At 41.4% G+C, this 19,561-nt stretch overlaps 1 protein-coding gene across 3 annotated transcripts in view; it reads left to right on the forward strand.

The window, feature by feature from the left end:
* Positions 1 to 19,561, forward strand: part of SLIT3 (slit guidance ligand 3) — a 482,483-nt gene that overhangs the window by 396,453 nt on the left and 66,469 nt on the right. For all 3 annotated transcript variants that reach the window (XM_030957781.1, XM_030957783.1, XM_030957784.1), the window contains 3 exons: positions 1,396 to 1,467; positions 5,933 to 6,096; positions 11,119 to 11,243. In XM_030957781.1, coding sequence (XP_030813641.1) covers positions 1,396 to 1,467; positions 5,933 to 6,096; positions 11,119 to 11,243 — 361 coding nt within the window. The remainder of the gene's footprint in view (positions 1 to 1,395; positions 1,468 to 5,932; positions 6,097 to 11,118; positions 11,244 to 19,561) is intronic.

A 19,561-nucleotide genomic window follows, 5' to 3' on the forward strand; every position in this document is an offset into this window, starting at 1 on the left:
TCTCTTGGATGTTCCCAATGCACCTAGAAGAGAAAATGTACTCTTTCACAGGATAAATGGGACTGATACAACCTGAAGATTAATATATCTGTTTACAGAGAATTGTCTTGCAGTTTAAAAAATCAGCAATAAGCTCATCATGAGCAGCTGCTTATTTAAATGTGTTCAATTTCATTGGCCATTTTGATGACAAGTGGTTGACTAGGTCTCCTCACACCACCAAAATACTCCTTGATGAATAGCTGTGGGTTTGTCTCACTCAGCTGGTCATTCTGTACAGAATTAGTGAGTGTGTTTTATCTACAGTTACTGTGTGGGAGCTCACATCCTTCCCGCTCCTGTGCAGATTCATTTCTTGGAGATGCACCCTTATATATGGCAAGTGGTTATTAACAGTCAAAAGCAAGGAAGGCTTAAAGGAAAATTTTAGAATCAGGATGTTGGAAGGGCATCATGTACATCCTGGTGCAGCTGAAAGTGCTGTTAGGGAAGAAAGGTTGCAGAAAACAGATTTTTATTTTTTTTTTCACTTAGGGCAGTTGTCTGTTTCCATGGGTTGAGATTTGGATTGTTTTAAACCCAGTGTTTCAACAATAGGTACACACACACAAATAAAAACTGTGATTGCTGTGTCAGCAAATCACCAGGTAAGTTAGAAAATAAATGACTCAAGGGCAAGAGCTGCTCCAAACCACACAGCAGCTTTCTGTTTTCCACCCTGCTCTGCCATGTCTGGAGCACTGACAGGAATTTCCATGCACAAATGTGGGTCTTTTCTCAGAAAAGAGATAAACTGGGTGCCTAAATTGTCCTGGAAACAGTGGAGAATCCTTTTACTCCTTTCAGGGGTCCTGAAAATGCTGCTAAAAATTGTAATTTCTTTGCGCAGGGTGAATAATGTCCTAAAACTGATTTCAGGTGCTTTCCTTGGTAGCACAGAGAGGTGGTTTTTACTGTAAGAATGGGAAAGTGTGGCTGTATTTACCCTCAGGGACCCTTGCTCTGTCTCCTAGGATCTCTCTGAAGTCAATAGTTAATTTAACTTTCACAATTCTTATTTCCCCTGCTCTGTTTTTGCTGTGCTTCTGGCTAATGGGATTCTGTAAGAGAACTCAGGTCTGGATGTGAGGGTCCACTTGTCATCAATACACTTTTAATGGCATAAATGGTATGTCACCTTCTTAATTTACAGCAGCACTCACCAGAAGTTCTGATTGCATCATTGTTTTAAATGCCAACACCTCGAGGCAGGAGTGATAAAGCATGGAAGTTGTGAAACTCACAGAAACTCTCAAAGAATCAAAATTAAATACCCTTTTTAAGCATCCATTCCTTCAGTTGCTGGGGCAGACAAAATACTGTGGTTTGATACCTTCCTGCTTCTCCCCCTTCTAGGACACTCCATGGAAATGACATTTCCAGTGTTCCTGAGGGATCTTTCAATGACCTGGTGTCCCTGTCCCATCTGTAAGTACTTCTGCCTGGCTGAATCTCTTGGACTGATGGTTTCAGATCTGTAAAACAGCACATATTGCTAGGATTCTATAGCTTTTTTGATTTTCCTGCTCACTTTTCATAATGTGCTCTGGATATTCATAGTGCATCTGTTCAAAGGAAATAAAAATTTCTAGGACCTGTTGTTATTAGTTATGAAAATATTTTCTTAAGGAAAACCAAATGAGCAAGTGTGACAGTTTTCTCTGCTGTGGACTTTGTGTTTAAGGTTTTCTTTCAGCATTGTCAATGTGAAATGCAGAGCATATTATGGTTTAAGAGTGAGGCAGGAAACCTCCCACAAAGAGCAAATATTAAGCAAATGTGAATTCTTTGCTTAATAAGTGTCATATGTTTTGCATGCTGGAATGTTGTCAGTATGTGGACTTGTTGATGAATCACTACTTCAGACATATATATTTAATCACGTGGAAATTGGTCATTTCACAGCATTAATGCTTCATTCCATAGTTTGCAAAAATTATTAGGCGTTTCAGCTTTTTGAGGAAATTACTATTACACTGGTAGAGGGCCAGGAGGCTTTCAAATGCAGTTTACTTGATGAAAGAGCAGACAAAGAGCTGCAATGGCTCCAAACTAAATATGAGTGACCAGAAAATGCTTTTTCACTGAGATAGTGTGTGATACTTCACACTATTAGATAATTGATGTAGGAAAAGCAATTTTGTGCAGCAAGTTTCTTGATTACTGTCCTCAGTTAATCAGAGGGCTGAGCATGTGTTGGTCCCTCAGTGAAGTGAGGGGTTTCACAGGCTGATACAGATGTTTTCTGCCTGATGCTGATGTACACACAAGCAGATATGTGTGCATTTTACATAGGTTTATATCTATTTATTGTCTCTTTTTAACCTTAACATGCCTTCCAGAACACTTCCCTGAGCACCAGATTCAGATTGTATTGAAGTATTTTCTGGGTAGCAAATACATCCCTGGCAGCTTTCTATCTCTTGTCCTCTACGGACAGTAAAAAATAAAAATATCTCAGGGACAGAAATCATGAGAGCAACTTGGGCAACTTGAGCAGAGAAATAATGAAATAATCTTCCCTGCTTCCAGCTTACACCTTAGTATCATTGGCTTTGCACATTTGTTTTTCCTGTTCCCGGTTTAGTCAAGTCTTTTTGTGTGTTTGGGGTTGAAATTCTGGCTGAGCTGAAGCCCTGTACCTGCTTTTGGGAGTGCAGTGACACCTTCCATACTGGGAATCTGGCTGTGGGGGTATTTTCAGAACTCCAGGAATAAACATAGCATGTTCCATTTGTTTGAATTTCCCTCAGGGTTTACATTAAATGAAGTGGAGATCCAATTTTCCTGGGTAAACTGTTCACCTTAGGGAGTGATAAAATCCCCTTTGGCCCAATACAATCTCTGCACTCTTTCTGTTTAGATGTATGTGCTGCCAGAAATGTAAAATACACAAAGCCCAAATGAACAGTAATAAATAGGATCCATAAAATAAATAAGACCTGTCTGGGGTGTAATTTGCACAGTTGAGCAGTTGAATTTTACAGTGCAATTGTGCTCTCCAGTTTCTTAAAGAAGATCCTGAAACTTTTAGGAACCACAATTAATTTTTTTTCTTCACATGCCTGAAAAAGCTGTGCTTACTCAAAACTGAGTCAGAATAATTGAAAATAAATTTATTTTGAGCCCTTCCTGCTACACATATCTTCAAGGAGAAAGCAGGCACTTGGGGTCAGTTTGAAATCATATAAGGACTTGCTGCCCATCAAACTCTTAAAGCATGGGAGAACAAATATTTATCCTAATTGTGCAAAGTGTGTGGCTGAGGGTGGGATTGGTGTTGTGGGGGCAGAGCTGGGTGCCAGGGTGTGGAAAGGATGCTCAGCCCAAGCCTCCTGTGGCAGGACAAGGGGGACATCAAACTTGCTTTTAGAATTGCAGAGAGATATTTGTGTAGCATGGACAAAACTATGGATTTTAGTCAGAGTCTTCTGCTATAGTTTTGAGTTAGTCTTTAATTGGAAGAACAAAAGTGAAATCCAGATGGTCCAATCACTTTCTCCATAGCTGTTTAAAGCCTACAGGAACATTTTCACCAAATTTCCTTTATGTCATGAACATCATCTCACTGTAATGGAAATATCATAACAAACTATGCAGCTTTAGCTCATTGAATTTGGAGGTAGGTTTGTATGTGCTGTACACTGCTTTTGTTTACTCTTCATTACTTTATTTAGTTGAATCACATAATTGTCTATTTAAGCCATGACTCTACTGGCATTTTTAATCCAGGGCAATGATAAGAATGCTACAGCACTGCTGTAGGATTGGGTATAATATTAATTAAAAAGAGCCCAAAATCTGCTGGGATGGAACTGGGACCTTCCCAGTTAGGTCAGGTCTGCACTTGCTGTCCCACCATTCACTGGTGAGTGTCCCAAGTGCTGCCCACACAAACTCACCCTGTGGCACTCCAGGGATTCCACAAACCCTGAGAAATGGGTGATATTGAGTACAACAGGTATTTCCAACGTATTTCCCATAAACAGCTCAGATTTCTAATCCTGCTGAATTATCTTCTCTTAACTCAAATTTTTATTAACTGCCTCTAAAACTAAGCTGTCCCCTCCTCTTTTTTTAACATTGTCATGGATAGAGTTATTTTAATTGACTTTATTCAGAGTTGCCCCTAAACAAAATAAGCGTCTGAACAGAAATATCTGCCCAACATTTTGAAAATGCTTCTGGTGGTATTTCCTTACGGCAGAAGATAGTTTTACCTTCTGGAAATATTTTGCTATAATAGGCAAAGAAATTGAGAAAGTATGTTAGAACTCATGAATGAAAATACGAGAATTATCTCTAGTTCCTAGAAATAAATTTTTAAAAAATCCAAAAAATAACTCTCAGCCAAACCAAACCAAACAAAAAAAAAAAAAGGAAAAATAAAGGCAAAAACCCCCAAACAAAGCACAAACCACAAAAAGAAGTGTGGAAGGATACATTTCTGAAGTTGTCAACAATGTTATTAGTAATGATTTTTATTGACTATAGAGCAGCTTTATTTCTAACATAGTTTATAAATATTAATTAACAGGGTAACAAGCTTTCCGTTGTCCTCCCACTCACATTTTATATATGGAAGTTTCTCAACACTAAAAATTTCTCAGCTTTCGCTGCTGCATTTTGTTTGACCTTGGACAACTGAGCCAGTTGATCACAGTTCCAGGGTCAAAAAGTCAACCCAGTAGTTTTTTTCCATTGTAAGCAATGGATTTACAGGAGGAGTGGATGGGTATTTTTTAATGCTGAGCTGCAGTACACATTTAATTTTGATGAATGAGCCCCAGACAGGGTTTGAACCCATGAACTCTCATTATGAATCTGTCTAGGGCACAGTGGGTTCATTAGTCACTCCAATAGAAATGTATCAACAAATTTACTGAGGTTTCTATCTTAATATCCTGCCTGATATGTTTTTATTTGAAAGAAGCTTGAGTTTACAGTACCATCTTAAAAATAGTTTATAGCATATGCAGAAATTTTAAAGTCTAAAAGCTGATTTGAATCATTGGTTTCTTTAGTATCTCTTCCTTGTGCTATTCTTTATTTAGTTTATTTTCCTTTCATGTCAACTCAGGTGTTGTACAGCTTAAATCTTACATTGACTTTAAGCAAAATAAATACAGACTTTCAACATGCATCTCTTCACATTTTAAACAATTAGTTGGCTTCAAACTGATTTTTCTGAAGTGTGAACTTTGTTTGCAATTGACTGATTGCCTAAAAACATTTTCTTAAAGAGAAAGACAAGTACAAGTTAGTCAACGTAGCACCTAAATTTAAGGGTAAAAGATTGGTTTTCTTTTGGATAGATGTCCATGAATAAAGGAAAAATTCTGAGAATTATAATTTCACTATATAAATGTATCTTCTACAACTATTTGACCTAACTCAAATGATGGGTCAAGCAGCAAATGTGTTTTCAAAGTCATAAATAAACTTAGCAGGCACTGGGTTGCAGTTTGGAAAATGGAGGTATCTTTTGCATATGTGTTTCATCTGGTGAGGAGTCATTAATGTGAGTCATCAGATCCAAACTAAATTACTCAGTTCAGGGTTAGAATACGCTCAGGAAGGACAGAGAATTAAAGGGAATCAATGTGATGAATTTGATGAAAGCAATATGTCTGGTGACATTGCTCAAGCGCAATTGTTTGAAAAAGGGATTTCTTCTTAGGTGTTTATATAATTTCCCTAACTAATGATGGGAAGAAAGGAGAAGAGCAGGAGATGAACCTAAAATCCTTCCTGAACACTCAAACGATCTTTTCCTCGTTGGGAAACAATAACGTAGAAATGTAGAATAAACCATGCCTTGGTGAGATGAGAGCTGTTTGCTGTCTTTGCCTGCCAAATAACCTGTGCTAATTTAATTGCTGTGCACCTCGAGGGCTCTGGGCACCAACCCCCTGCACTGCGACTGCCACCTGCGCTGGCTCTCCGAGTGGGTCAAGGCGGGCTACAAGGAGCCGGGCATCGCGCGCTGCCGCGGCCCCGAGGCCATGGTGGACAGGCTGCTGCTCACCACGCCCACACACCACTTCCAGTGCAAAGGTAGGAGCCTGGCACCCTCTGCCCTGAGGGCCTCCCCGCTGTGCTGTGCTCTTGCACCCTTGGTTTTGCGGGGGAGTTGGGGTTGGGGTTTGTTTTCCGGAGCATCACGTTCCTTCCAGGTTGTGTCTGGGGTTTCTGTTGCTGAAATGGCTCCTGAGGTGTTAGAAAATCTTTTTCTTCCAGCCCCATGACCGAAGAAGAAGTCAAGATTCGTCGGTTCTGCTTTTCAACGTTGTTTATTTTCTCTTATCTATTACATTCTTCCTCTCACCTGCTGAGGTCTGTCTGGCAGGTCGGGTTGTGGCACAGTCCCTGCCCTTGGGGCAGTGTTATCTTTTTATACTAAAAACTACGTGTACTTTATTTACAATAATTTTCCAATACCTATCACCTATGTTAGACAGTCTGCCTCTACTCTAAACCAATCCAGAAGTGTCACTGTCACAGCAGAAGATGGAGGATGAGAAGGAGAAGAAGGACAGAACACGCCCAGATTCCCCCATCTTGCCCCTTGAACCCCCATTCTAAAAACCCCAAAATTCTACTTTTCCACCATGTGGTAAATTCACTATCATTCTACGCAAACTATTGTGGCTTATAAATCTTCACACAAAGTTGGTAATTGTTTCCATAAAATAGAAGGCACAGGTGTTTCTGACTCTGTGCCAAGGTCTCTGAGCCCCCTGCCAGGGTCTGGAGCCCTCCAGGGCAGCCAGAGGAATGTCCTGGATTCTGACAGTTGTGTTTTCTTGTGTTCCTCCCCAAAGTTCAGTTAGCTGCTCCACTAAGGACATGAGAAGGACTCCACTCTCCACTAAGGCAGGAGAAGCAGGCAGCCTGAGAGCAGTGAGTGTTCCTGATGCTCACACCAGGTCATGCAATGACACGTTAGCATGTAGGGTGTTGTTCAAATTTATTGGAACAAATAATTTGTTTTGGCCTGTGACTTACCCTCCCAAAAAAATTGAGAAAATAAGAGGTATTATAAAAACATAGAGCACTGTAGTTATTATGTACATTTACTTGAAAATGGAGAAACAGAGAATTCTTAAAGCAAATATTTACCCAAAAGTACATTTTCATCTGCAGATCTACAAACTGTTCCCATCAGCGGCGATTCAGAAACTGCAGATTACAGGAAACGTGTCATGTTTGAATTCAGTGTGCATTTGTTCAGGAGAGGGTTGAGGGGCAGCTCTGAACAATTTGGGGTGCTCAGTGACAGGAGTGTACTGCTTTAGAGAGCACTCAGCCAGATTATCCACTTTTTTGTGGATTAAGTGAGTAGCTCATTAGTGAGTGGTGGAGATTAAGACATATCTGCACGTTCTCATAAAAAAAGAGTTTCAGAGTTTTGCTTTGCTTACCAGCAAGTACTTGAAGAGGGAGGTATATTTATAGTGGAAAAGATGGATCAGTAGCCTCTCTTAGAAATGGAAATGAGGGCATAAAGCCTGTTTTTATGTCTCTCAGAGTGCCATGCCCATTTACAGCACTGCTTGGCAGGGTGATTTTATAGGTGCTGGAATTGAACTGCTGAACAAACAAATGGTGGTGTTGGGGTGAGTTTAAAACACAGGTTCCCGAGGCTGAGTGGAATTTTATGTCCTTTCAAATATATCTTTAATAACTGTAACCTTATAATTTAATTACTTTGAAATGTCAGTCTCAAAACTATCAGAACTCTGACCATAATAATCAAACCAGAGACTTCACAATAGTCTCTCAAATGAAGTAGAAATATAAGTACTAAAAATACCAAATAATGCACTTGCCCCCATGAAGTGAACCAAAGGAAATAATTGATTTTGTATATTACATGGGATCTGAAAATTAAACCAGAAAGAGACTGGATGTCTTCTTCATTCTGAACCTGTGATATGTCAAGAGTTATGCTCATTTTCTCTCTGAACTAAACAAGCAACTCTTAGGCAAGAGATCAGTACATCTGTGATCCAGGATATTAGATGTAGTTGTATGCTTTCTATGTAAATATTAGATTGGTCCGCTAGAAAGCTCATGTTCTTTCTAATATCCCGAAAGTCCCCATAGCTTGCTTTATCTGAACAGAGAAGGAGAAAATTATGTGTTGATGTGGAGTTGGTGTTTGCACAAGCAGAAAGAGTTGGTGGTCTGGACAAGTGGCAGTAAAGTTCAAGAAGCACTAGACCCTTGACAAATTCACCTTTGCTCATGAAAATACAAATATTTTGAAAACCAGGGCATGGTTTGGCAGTCTCACTGCACCCTGTTCCCATTTCAGGGAGTGCTGAGCCCTGACCCCCAAAGCCCTGGGTCCCCACCAAGGGTTGGCCCATGCTGGGCTGGGCACCTTGAGCTGCTGCAGGAAAGTCGTGCTCAGATGTCCTCTGTGACCTCCAGGAACTTCTACATTAGTAAATAATGTAAAAGGTAGTTTAACTGATTCTTGTTAAAAATATGTTTTTAGCCTGTGCCTGAGCAGGAGGTTATGTCTCAGCAGAGCCAAGGAAATAAAAGTGTGTTATGTGCAAGTCATGCAAACTCAGCTCTGCTTTTTATTAACTTGCCCTCCCAGCTATGCAGTAGAGGAAAGGAATGTGCTGGGCTGAGGGCATTTTGCTGTATGGATTTATAAATTAAATCCACAAGGGCGAAGTAATGAACTATTTAACTGCTAGGAACTAACACTGTTCTTATTAGCTCCTACATTGATTAGCTTTGATCTATGCCGTAGAAATTAATGGGAAATGTACACGTATTATGAAATAAATAGTAGAACAAATTCTGGCTTACTGACCTCTAAATCTAAAAGAGCAGCACTGTTGCCTGTCTCATGAGCTCTCAGAGGAGCCACCTTTGTTTATTCTTTGTTTATTTTACCATGAAGACAAATGTAACTCAGGTATGTCACGTTCCAGCCCCTACCAGTGCCAGGAATTCAGGTGTGATTTCCTCTTCCAAGGTAAAAACATGAATGGCTTTTAGACATAAACACAAAGATACAATAGGATGACAATAGTCCTTCATTTAATCTCTGAATTTTTTCTTCCTGTGTATTTTTCCCTCCTTGCTGCCTGCGCACTCCCAGTCAGTCCCTGATGGCACCACCATCACGACAGGAGCAGGACACAGCCCAGTGCTGTCGCCTGAGACCCTTCAGCCCCCACTTCTGCCATGTTCCTACCCCTGCTGATGCTCTGCAAGTGTTCAAATTGAACATTTATAACTCATGCAGGAAAATTCAAAGCAAATCCCTGGATGGAAGGGATTTTTAAATCCCTATTTCTGGTGACTCTGGAGCTCCACCTTCTCTTGAACATCAAATTGAAGCTTCTTTTCTTCACTTTCAGGATGTTTCACAATTTAGTCCTTCTTACCATTTATCATGTAGTAACAGAAGCTCTATGCCCACTTTTGATTAGTACAAGACCAATTTTAAATTATTTTAAAAGGTATTTCCTTGAAAATGAAATAAAATTACTTTAAGGTCTTTACTGCCTGATATAATTTAAGCCACTTTAAAGTGCTAGGTTTTATTTTTTTACATATAAAAGCCAATGAGTTAATACTTATTAATATTTGAAATGTAGCCATTTAAAAAATCACCATGTTTTAACTATGAATATAATTGTGAATATAACTGCCTAAATTAACTTTCTGTAAAATCTCAACCATAAAGTATTGATTGACTTGAGACCCCAAATGTAATTAGTGTTGTTTTAGTCTGTGTTTGTTTTCCTGCTCACCTACAAACTTCACTACTTCTCTGGAAGACTTCTGCTACAAATATGAAGGTTTTTAGATAGTTTAAATATGGCCATGTTATTTATTTTCATACATTTACATCTTTGCATATTTGCCTTTATTGCACTTTGCTGAGATAGGTCAGTGTTGATCATTCTTCTGGGCAAAAAGGGAAGAAAATAAGTTTCAAACTCTGTTAAAATAAGGATGGTAGAGCACTTTGCACCTAAATATTTCCATAAGCCTCTAACTAAATCTGTCTTGTACATGGTTTTTATTTATGTTGTTGCATCTGTACTTTCATTCTTGTTATCAGCCATAGAAATGTCAGGTTACAGTTCCCTGGGGTTGCTGTTGCAGGATTTCCAGAACTGAGAACAGGAAAAATTACTGAAAGCCATATATATATATATATAACCCACTCCCTGGAGGTTCCCAACATGCTTTTTTCAGAGCATATGTTTGCATCTTCAGGAGAATATGAGCATCATTGAGACTTGCCTAGCACTTGATTTAAGTGCTTAAAGCCTCTCTGATCCCTGGGAATCCCACGGTGTCGTGCAGTGCACCTGCAGCCTGTGCATTTGTGCCAGTGCTTGGGGGAAAGTGTTTGTGTGTGCATGGGAGGTGTTAATTCTGCAATCCAGCTCTCTGCTAACATGTTGGAACCCAGGACATTCTTCTGGCTGCCCTGGAGGATTCGAGATCCTGGCAGGGGGTCAGAGACCTTGGCACAGAGTCAAAACCACCTGTGCCTTCGATTTGAGCCCATGGAAAAAAATACCAACTTTTTGTGAAGTTACAAGCCACAAGGGTGTGAATAGAATGATAGTGAATTTACCAGATGGTGGAAAAGTAGAATTTTGGGGTTTTTAGAATGGGGGTTCAGAGGCAAGACGGAGGAATCTGGGTGTGTCCTGTCCTTCTTCTTCTCCTTCTTGTCCTCCATCTTCTGCTGTGATGGTGGTGCTTTTGGATTGGTTTAGAGTAGAGGCAGACTGTCTAACACAGGTGATAGGTATTGGAAAAATATTGTGAATAAAGCACACGTAGTTTTTAGTATAAAAACACCACCCCAAGGGTGCTCAGCGTGACATGAACAGACTTGGTGGACAGACCTCAGCAGGTCAGACAGACAATGTATTAGATAAGAGCAAATAAACAACCTTGAGAACCAGAGCCAAGGAATTCTGGCTTCTTCTTCGGTCTCGGGGCTGGGAAAAACAGACTTTCCAACACCTCAGGGTCATCCCCACACCAGAGACCCCGTCACTAACTCTGTCTTTGCCTCTGCAGAGCCAGCGGATCTCAGTGTGGTGTCCAAGTGCAACCCCTGCCTCTCCAGCCCCTGCAAGAACAATGGGACGTGCAGCAGCGACCCCGTGGAGCTCTACCAGTGCACCTGCCCTTTTGGCTTCAAGGTATGGCTCCAATGAACTGCATGGGGAGCAAGGAGCTGCTCCCCACTACTTGCAGTTCTTTAATGGTTGTGCTGTGAGAAGTTAATTTTACAAGCACTGTGCTCCAAGGTTCCTTGCTCAAGCAGGCTGTGTGTGACTTTTCAGCTGTGCCCTGCCACAGATTTCATCCTGTGCAGTTGGAAGGACTTTGCTTTGTGCTGTGACTGCACAGATCATCCTGAGAAACTTGCTGTGGGTGCTCCTGTTTTGAGCAGGGTGGTTGGGCTGTACAGTCTCCAGAGGTCCCTTCCAGCCGTGGGCATTCTCTGATTCTGGGATGTAGATATCCATATAAAATGCCAATTTGGTTTTATCCTCCTTTTCATTTCTTGTTTTCTGCCAGCAACCAGATCACCATTTCACAGGCTCCCAGCCAAAGGGAAGGCAGCTCAGGTGACAGTTCAGGGCCAGGTTGGTCCATGGTGACAGAATGTTGACCCCTGGCAGTTTACACCCACCTTCCACAGGCTGATGAGCAGAAGGGTGACCCCTGATCAGACACAACCCCTAAATCAGCTGCCTCTGATTTCAGAGCACTGAAATCCACAGAGGGATCTGCAAATATGAATCCTGTGGACTCCAGTCATTGTGGGCTTTGTGACAACACAGTGGGAAATGGGGAAAGGGTCATTGAGTAAAGCATTTCCTTCAGCAGTGATGGATAACTCCCCTTGTTCACTGTGAGAGCTTCAGGACACCAGGACACTGTCCCAGAGCTGATGTAGCTGGAAATCCAGCTCAGGAGTCAGTAGCTGAAGGATTAAGTAATAAATGAGGCATATGATCTGTTCACAGCCTGGGGGGTTTCAGGCGCTATGGTCAGCGTAGGCTGCATCCTGCAGATTGGGGTTTTATTATTGGCCTCTCTGGATACTTCTTACAGTCCTGGTCAGTTGAAACAGATGCTCATAAAACACAGAGTAATAAGAATTATAGGGGAAAAAAGGAGGGCAAAACCAGACATTCACGTGGGAAGTAAGCACAAGTGTCTGTGTGTTACATTTCAGGTAGGATTTAGGAGTTACTTGGTTCTGATGATATCATCATTTCCCTTCTATGTTTTCTTGGGATGCATCCCAGAGTAATTGACAGAAACATTGGGAAAGGGAAAATATAAAGCTTATTTCTTCCATTTCACCCCAGTGCCCCTACTCAAGAATAATAACAGTTCTCCTAAATAATTGAAAAAGGCATTGGAAATTGTCTGTCATTAGAAATCTTTCTACCCAGTGGCATATCAACCAGAAACTTTTCTAGGATTTAAAAGACCGTATTGTCAAAAATCTGTTTACCAGGAACTACTTGATAACAATCTGTTTATCTCCTCAGACTAATAAGAAAATGATCATTTTAATTTCATTTTTAACATAAATTATGCTGAATTCTTCAGATGGGAACTTGAAAAGTAAATTATTTCAGAACTAGCAAGTGAACACATAAATTTGCTCTGTAAGACATATCATGGAGCAGGTATCCAGGTTGTTCTAAGTAAAAATGTGTTATGAGCATATCTTCTCTTTTTGGCCCTCAGATTTTTGTTTGCTGGTTGTTGTTTTTTTTTTTTTTGTTTTTTTTTTTTGTTTTTTTTTTTTTTTTTTTGCAGTATCCCTTATTCACTGAGATAGATTAGATAGAAAGTTACTGGTATAGATGCATTTATATTGCTAAAAGATATGCTTATGAAGGGAAGATTTATTAAAAAGAAAAATCCAGAATAACCCTCCAGTTCATCAGCATGTTGTAGTGTGCATTAAACCGCAGGATGCATGGTTTTCCTTGGAGGGGTTTTGGTAAACACTGGATGTGACTCAGTTTAAACACCTCACAGAGCACCCAGCTCTTCTCCTCTCTCACACACCTTCTCAGGTGACATCAGTGTGTGAATGCAAGACCCAAAACCACTGTGAGCTTGTAGGCACCAAGCTGCCAGCCAAGCGTGGCTAAGAGCAAACAGACCAGGCATGGCACTGGGAACAGGGTTTAAAAATACTGGGTAACAGTTCAGGCAGAATTGGTGGAAATTAAATAAGCAAAAAAAAAGAACTGTGTGTCTTTACCACAGGTTTTTGAATAAAAATGAAATATGACAGGTCCAAATGCAAACCATATGAAAGGAGCACTCTATCTACCACGCAGTTCTCCACCAGAGATTCATGCTAATTCAATAACAATACCTTGCTTCCTTCTCACCAGCCAGCACCAAACAGCTCCATCCATCTGGAAGCTATTTCCCAGACCTTGATAAATTGCCCTAAATCTGCCCTCTCAGCATTTGTTTTTCCTCGTTTGATGTAGATTTTAAAAAAATCCTCTGTGGAAGAGTGCATCAATAAAGTGAAAAACCCACCCTTTTCCCAAATTTAAGCTGACAGCTTCGTAATGTTCCCTGTGAAGGGGCAGGCATTACAAGAGGCTTTCTGGGGTTCCTGTGCTCATGCCAGCCTTCAGAAAAACACAGAAAGTCACCTCAGTTGCCAGCTGCCAGAGTGGTGCCTGATGGATCAGGACACTCCCCCAGTTATCTGCATTCTCCAAGTTTGTGGTCTGGGTTTTGCTGTCACACTGATGATGGTTCCATCTCTCACTTTTCATGCTCACAGGGAGGTTTTGGCTATTGAATGTATACTTTGTGGGGCTTTTAGCAATTTCAGTGCTGCCCTGGATGGTTTGGGTAAACTCAAAGTGAGATAAGTCATGGACCACCTGAGCTGCGAGGGGCAAGGCTGAGCTGATAATGATCTTTGCTGCTGCTCTTTCCTTAAAATGGGTGATGAAAGTGCTTGTTGGAGATAAACCATGGCTGACACAGTGCTGTTGTGGCTGTACTTTGGGGAGAAAGCCCCAAGAAGGCTTTCTTTGCACCTCCAGCATCTGGCAGGAGTTCCAGGGTGCCACCAGTGCTGGCAGGAGCTGGCTCTCCATGTTATAAAACTCATGTTTTCATATTAAACACAGGCATTGGGGTCATTTTCCAGTGGGTTGGTTGTTTTTTTTCTTTTCTCTACAGCATTCTTTGAATGATGATTTAAATAATATGTGTGGTTTAGATTGTAAAGTCTGATTGTAAGTGGAGAGATGGAGCTTTCTCCTGCTGGAAATGTTGCTGGCCACCTGCAAAAGGCAGTGAGTGTGAGTGCAGCTGGGGCTGGGAAATAGATAACAGGAACCCACCAGTTCATTGATTATCTAGAGTGTGTGGCTTGTAAGTATTCCCACTGATATTGCAAAATTGAGTCCATGGGTGTTGGAATTCAAGAGATGAATCAAGCTTGCAATCAATAAGCTATTGGAAAAAAACTTCACTTGAATAACTGTAGCAAAAACTAAGGTGAGTGAAACCAACACTCCTTGTATTTTGTCATTGCTTTATTCTGAAAATGCCCTTTTGGAGTTTTTTGGCAGATTTTTGTCTTTTATACTTTCTTTTTCTTAAAATAGCGGTAGCAACAAATAAAGAATTATTTGCATACTTTCAAATAGAAATACTTGTAGAACTAGGGAAATAGTCTAAAATTCATTTTTGTTTTGCCTGAAATGAAGGAACATTGCCAAGCCAGAATAGGAAGTGCAGTGCCTGCCTAGGAATGTCCACAGCCTCTCTGACAGCTCAGGTAAAGGAGCCAGAGCTGCTGGAATGCAGATGTTTGTCACCTCTGGGTTCTGCTGTCACTGAAAGCTGTCTGAAATGGAAAGTGAAGATGGGTAAAATTGGCACAGCTCACATCCCACACTCCAGGCACCAGATGCTGATGCATGTCTGTGGCAGAGTTGCTCTAAATTTTACCCAAATCTCTTCACCTCCCTGTTGAGTTCAGACAGTGTCCTGACTTTTCTTGCAGACCTGCGGTGTCCTGAGGGTTCAAGCAATGTCACCAATCATCCAGAATGACAGATACAATTGGAAAAATCCTGGGTAAAGCTCCTGGGCTTTGGAGAGACAGCATTCTTTGCAGCCAGACTCTTGTGGTGGGAGGCATTACAGTGAAGCCAGAATGATATTTAGTGAGGAAGCTGGCTCCAAATTTCTGCTAGGAGGCTGGCTCTTCCCCCTCCCCAGCCTCCACGCCTGGTTTTTGTCCCTGAAACAAGTTTAGAAGTGGAGGGTCCCAGAGCAGGATGTCTCTGGGAAATGGGGGATTCACACAAATCCCATGTTGTGCACTGATTATAAAAATTCAGTGCCAGCCCTTGAGGGGGTCAGTGCAGCTGAGCAGGAGCTGTGGCTGCTGAGCACGAGGCTGACAGGAGTTTTTCTCAGCACTGTCCCCATGCCACAGGTGCTATCCTGGCTCCTGGGGTGCACTGGCCCTGCTGTGCTTGGAGCAGGGCAAGGTTGCTGTCGATTTCTTTAAATAAATTTGCACTTTTATTAATTTAAATAAATTTGCGCTTCACCACGGCGAGGTTCTGGAACCTTACACCAGTAATCTGTGAGAGCCCTGCAGCAGGGGCAGCCTGGGGACTATTCAGCCCAGAGCTCAGCGTGGCTGTGGGGGTGTTTGCTCACCTGGGGCCAGGCACAGGCTGTTCCAACAGGGCAATGTCTCAGTGATGCTGACTTGGGTGCGGTTGAGTGGCTGTAACCCAGTGCAGAGTTTGGCTTCTGCTGTGCCCTGTTTGTCAGGCTGATCCTGTGTGCAGACGTAGCTCTGCGCTTTTGTTTCCTTGGCTCTGTTAACACACACTTGGGTCCCCATTATTGTGGGAAATTTAGGACTCCTGAAGAACTGACTAATATGATTAAGCAGAAGCTATTCATTGTTTACATTACACACATATTTATAGATTCTGCAAAACACTAAGTACACACTTCTTTATTGGTGCCTTTGTCTTGTTCACTCATTTTCTGCCTGCATTTCTCAGAGTAATGATTGGTTACAGTCCAGGTGTTTCACAGTTATCCAGTTCTTGCAGTCTTGGTATTCTCCTTTTTCTTAATTTAGCACAATTTATCTTTCAATAGCGTTGATGAATTCTTGAGGCTAACAAACTTGGGAGCAGGCTGGCTGGTGCACGCTGTGGCCTGACCCTTGTGAATACACTGCAACACCCCCTGTGCATCCCTCAGCACACAAATAAATCCCCAAATGGAGCTGCAAAGGGAGAAGGAATTGGAAGGGACTCTAAGCAGCCTGGCCTCATCCACAGGAGTGTGACTGCAAGCTTGATTCATCTCTTGAATTCCAGCACCCATGGACTCAGTTTTGCGTTATCAGTGGGAATACTTACAAGCCACACACTCCAGAGAATCAATGACCCGGTGGGTTCCTGTTATCCATCCAGAGCAAACTCCTCTCTCTGCCTCCACGTGTTGCTCTGCCCTGGCCTCCCTTCTCTCCCAGGGTCAGGGACAGGCACTGCAATGTCAGCTCCATGCCAAGATTTGGTGTAGAAGAAAATCAGTGCAGCAAAATGCTGTTTGTGTGAGGTGGTACTGCCTTGAGCTTTCATTCTAATAAATTCTCCTGGAGTATGTGTTTATGTGATCTGGGGTGCTTTATTTTTGTTTGATTGTTTTAGCCATACTGAAAATGCCTATTAATGAGTGTCGAAGAAGCATTTTCCACTCATAGTAAAATAAAAGAGAAAGCCTTTAGGGATGAGAGGTAATGGGTGGCCACATAAAATGAGTAGATCTGTATTTATGTGTGGATTTTTAGGGCAAACACCAGTGTAAGCAGTAAGTGATTATAATTTCATATAGAGCTCCTAGGGCAGAAAAAAAATGCAGAAATCACAGTATTTTCTTCCACGTGCTTATTCTGTAAAATCTACCATGCAGCACTCAGACTTGTGTTACCTGCTTTTTGCCCTTTCTGTTGCAGTAGGTGTAAAGAAAACAGAGTTTTACATGTAGAAGAGCCTAAAATGAAAGGCTTAGGGAGGGATTACTGCCCCAGTTGCTGGCTGAAGGCAGGAGCACACCCACCACAGGCCCTGCAAAGACCCACTCATGTAGTGTGGCAGGCCCTAATAAGGGCTCTTAACAATAAAGCCAGCTCTGAAGAAGGATTTTGATTTTTGTTGGGCCAGCAAGAAAGCAGATGTTGAGCAGCTTCAGGCATTCCCTGTGTTTGAGCAGTGCAGGGATGGGGAGCTGCACCCACAGGTGGGCACTGACACATCCATTCTCTTGTCAGTGTGGATTATTCCCCCTCACTGTGGTTTTACTACTGTTTTCCTGGTGTAGTTCTAAATGAGTGACCAGACTTCCAATCCTTCTTTTCCCAAGGTAAAGGAGAAGTTTTTATTGGCATTTAGTCTGAATTTCAGGCTCTTGTTCTTATGTTTGCCTGGTCCTGTTACACTAAATAAAAATCTTTCTTCCTCTGTGGTTTTTCTGCCTTTCAGGTGATTGCTGGTTCCTGTAACTCTGCTTAATCAAGTTCTGTTTAACCAGATCTTAATTTTCTGCATCCCACCATTTCTGCATGATTGAACCAGTTGACGTAGTTGGCCACAGCTGAAAATCCTTATTGTAAATTTCCTTGTGATTTTCTGTCATCTGTTATCCTTGAGGCTTTCTTGGCTCTGAGTGCACTCCATGAAATGGCTTTTGGGTTTCTTTTGTTGTCCAAGAACAGGAGCAGAGATTGTCCTGGGAGGTTGATTGCCTTATTTTCTCCTTTCCTTTGGAGATGATGGAATTGATGAAGTTGCTATAAGCAGGCTAAGATGAAAAGAAGAGTCAAGCCCCTGCTGTTAATAGAAATGATCTAATGCCAGACTCGTTTGGGAATTAGATTGGGATTAGATTAGTGTGTAGGGTAAGTGCACAAGCACTGCAGGTAAGGATGTCCCAAAGCTCTCTGACCCCCCTGGTCCCTGGGGGCCCATACTGCTGAGAACCTCTGAAATAAATATTGTGCTCTTGCCTCACAGGGGGCATGCTTCACTTGTTTAGAAGTCTGCAAAATTCATGTGCACGTTTGATTCTGAAATCACTGACCCTGCCAGTCCAGCCCACTATCGGATGGATTTCACAAAGGATTGCTGGTGTCTCTGAGCTGGGAAACCTTGCAGGGGAAGCTTTGCAGATCTTCCTCAAGCAAAACAGATTACACTGACATTTCTGCTGCAATAGTGTGTATTTCAGTGGGAGACCTTTTATCAGCAGAGAGCTGTTGCAAACCCAATGCCTACATCCTTAACAAACAGGGATGTGCCAGCAGAAGGTTCTTCCAAGGGACTGGGACTCTTCCAGCATCCTCAGCTCTATTTATTTCAGAAGCCCAGTGAGCTTTTTGGACAGATTTTTTAATCACATAATCTCTGCCTCATGTTAGGCTTCATTGGGTTTCTGTTTGTAATGTGTGCTCCTCTCCAGGCAGGCTGTTCAGTAGCTTAAGCATTAGGTATAGTTAATCTAAAATACAACAATTATATTTTATTTCTATTTCTTAAATCATATTGATAGTATTTGTGCTATCTATACAAATGTCCAGTCTTTATAACTTTCTCTACAGAGTTCACATTGAAAAGGAGTCTCTGGCTTTGGATAGCCTGAAAGGGAAAGTTTTATCATCACTGCAAAATGTACTTTAAATACATAGGCACTTAAGTATTTTGAAGGTACTAAAACCACTGTTCTCATTCATGAATACTTTTAATTAGAGACTACATAGGAAATATTCAGTGTTGGATTTAGATCAAATATATTGGGTTGTATTTTATGTATAGAATCAACCCTCAGCAAAATTAACTATTTTCAGTGTCCCTAATTTTCTTCTGCATCTCCCAAAATGTTCACACAATGGTCTGGATCAGACTGTTGTAACCTTGGAAGCTCTAGAGCACCTGTCCCATCCAGTCTGGCACCTCTGGACTCATTTCAGGCATGTGCTGTGTGAATTGACTGGTGATGGATTAATGACATATCTCCTGTCATTGATTAAAAGCCTAAAAGACCATTGAAACACAAAGTGCTCATGTAAGGAGAGGTTTGGAAGGGCAATCAGGATTTGCATGGTAATTAATATAATTACAAAATAAACCTCAAATGTCCACTGAGAATTAAATTCCATACTCATAGGAAAAGAACCAGAGTTTTTAAAAAATAATATGATGAATCCTTGCACTTTGACTTTGACAGGCATATTCTTGATTACTAGCTGGAGAGGTAATGGAAGGTGTGTTATGCCCTGGAGGGTCATAAATCTTTCTGATTGAAATAAAATGAGGCTTAAGAGAGCAGAGTTTGCCTAATTTGCTATAAATTGACAATTGTGATTTATTAACAAGGACAAGGAAGTCACTAAGAAGTGCTGCTGCCATGGCCA

The sequence above is a fragment of the Camarhynchus parvulus genome, chromosome 13 (assembly GCF_901933205.1).
Source record: "Camarhynchus parvulus chromosome 13, STF_HiC, whole genome shotgun sequence".
NCBI lineage: Eukaryota > Metazoa > Chordata > Aves > Passeriformes > Thraupidae > Camarhynchus > Camarhynchus parvulus.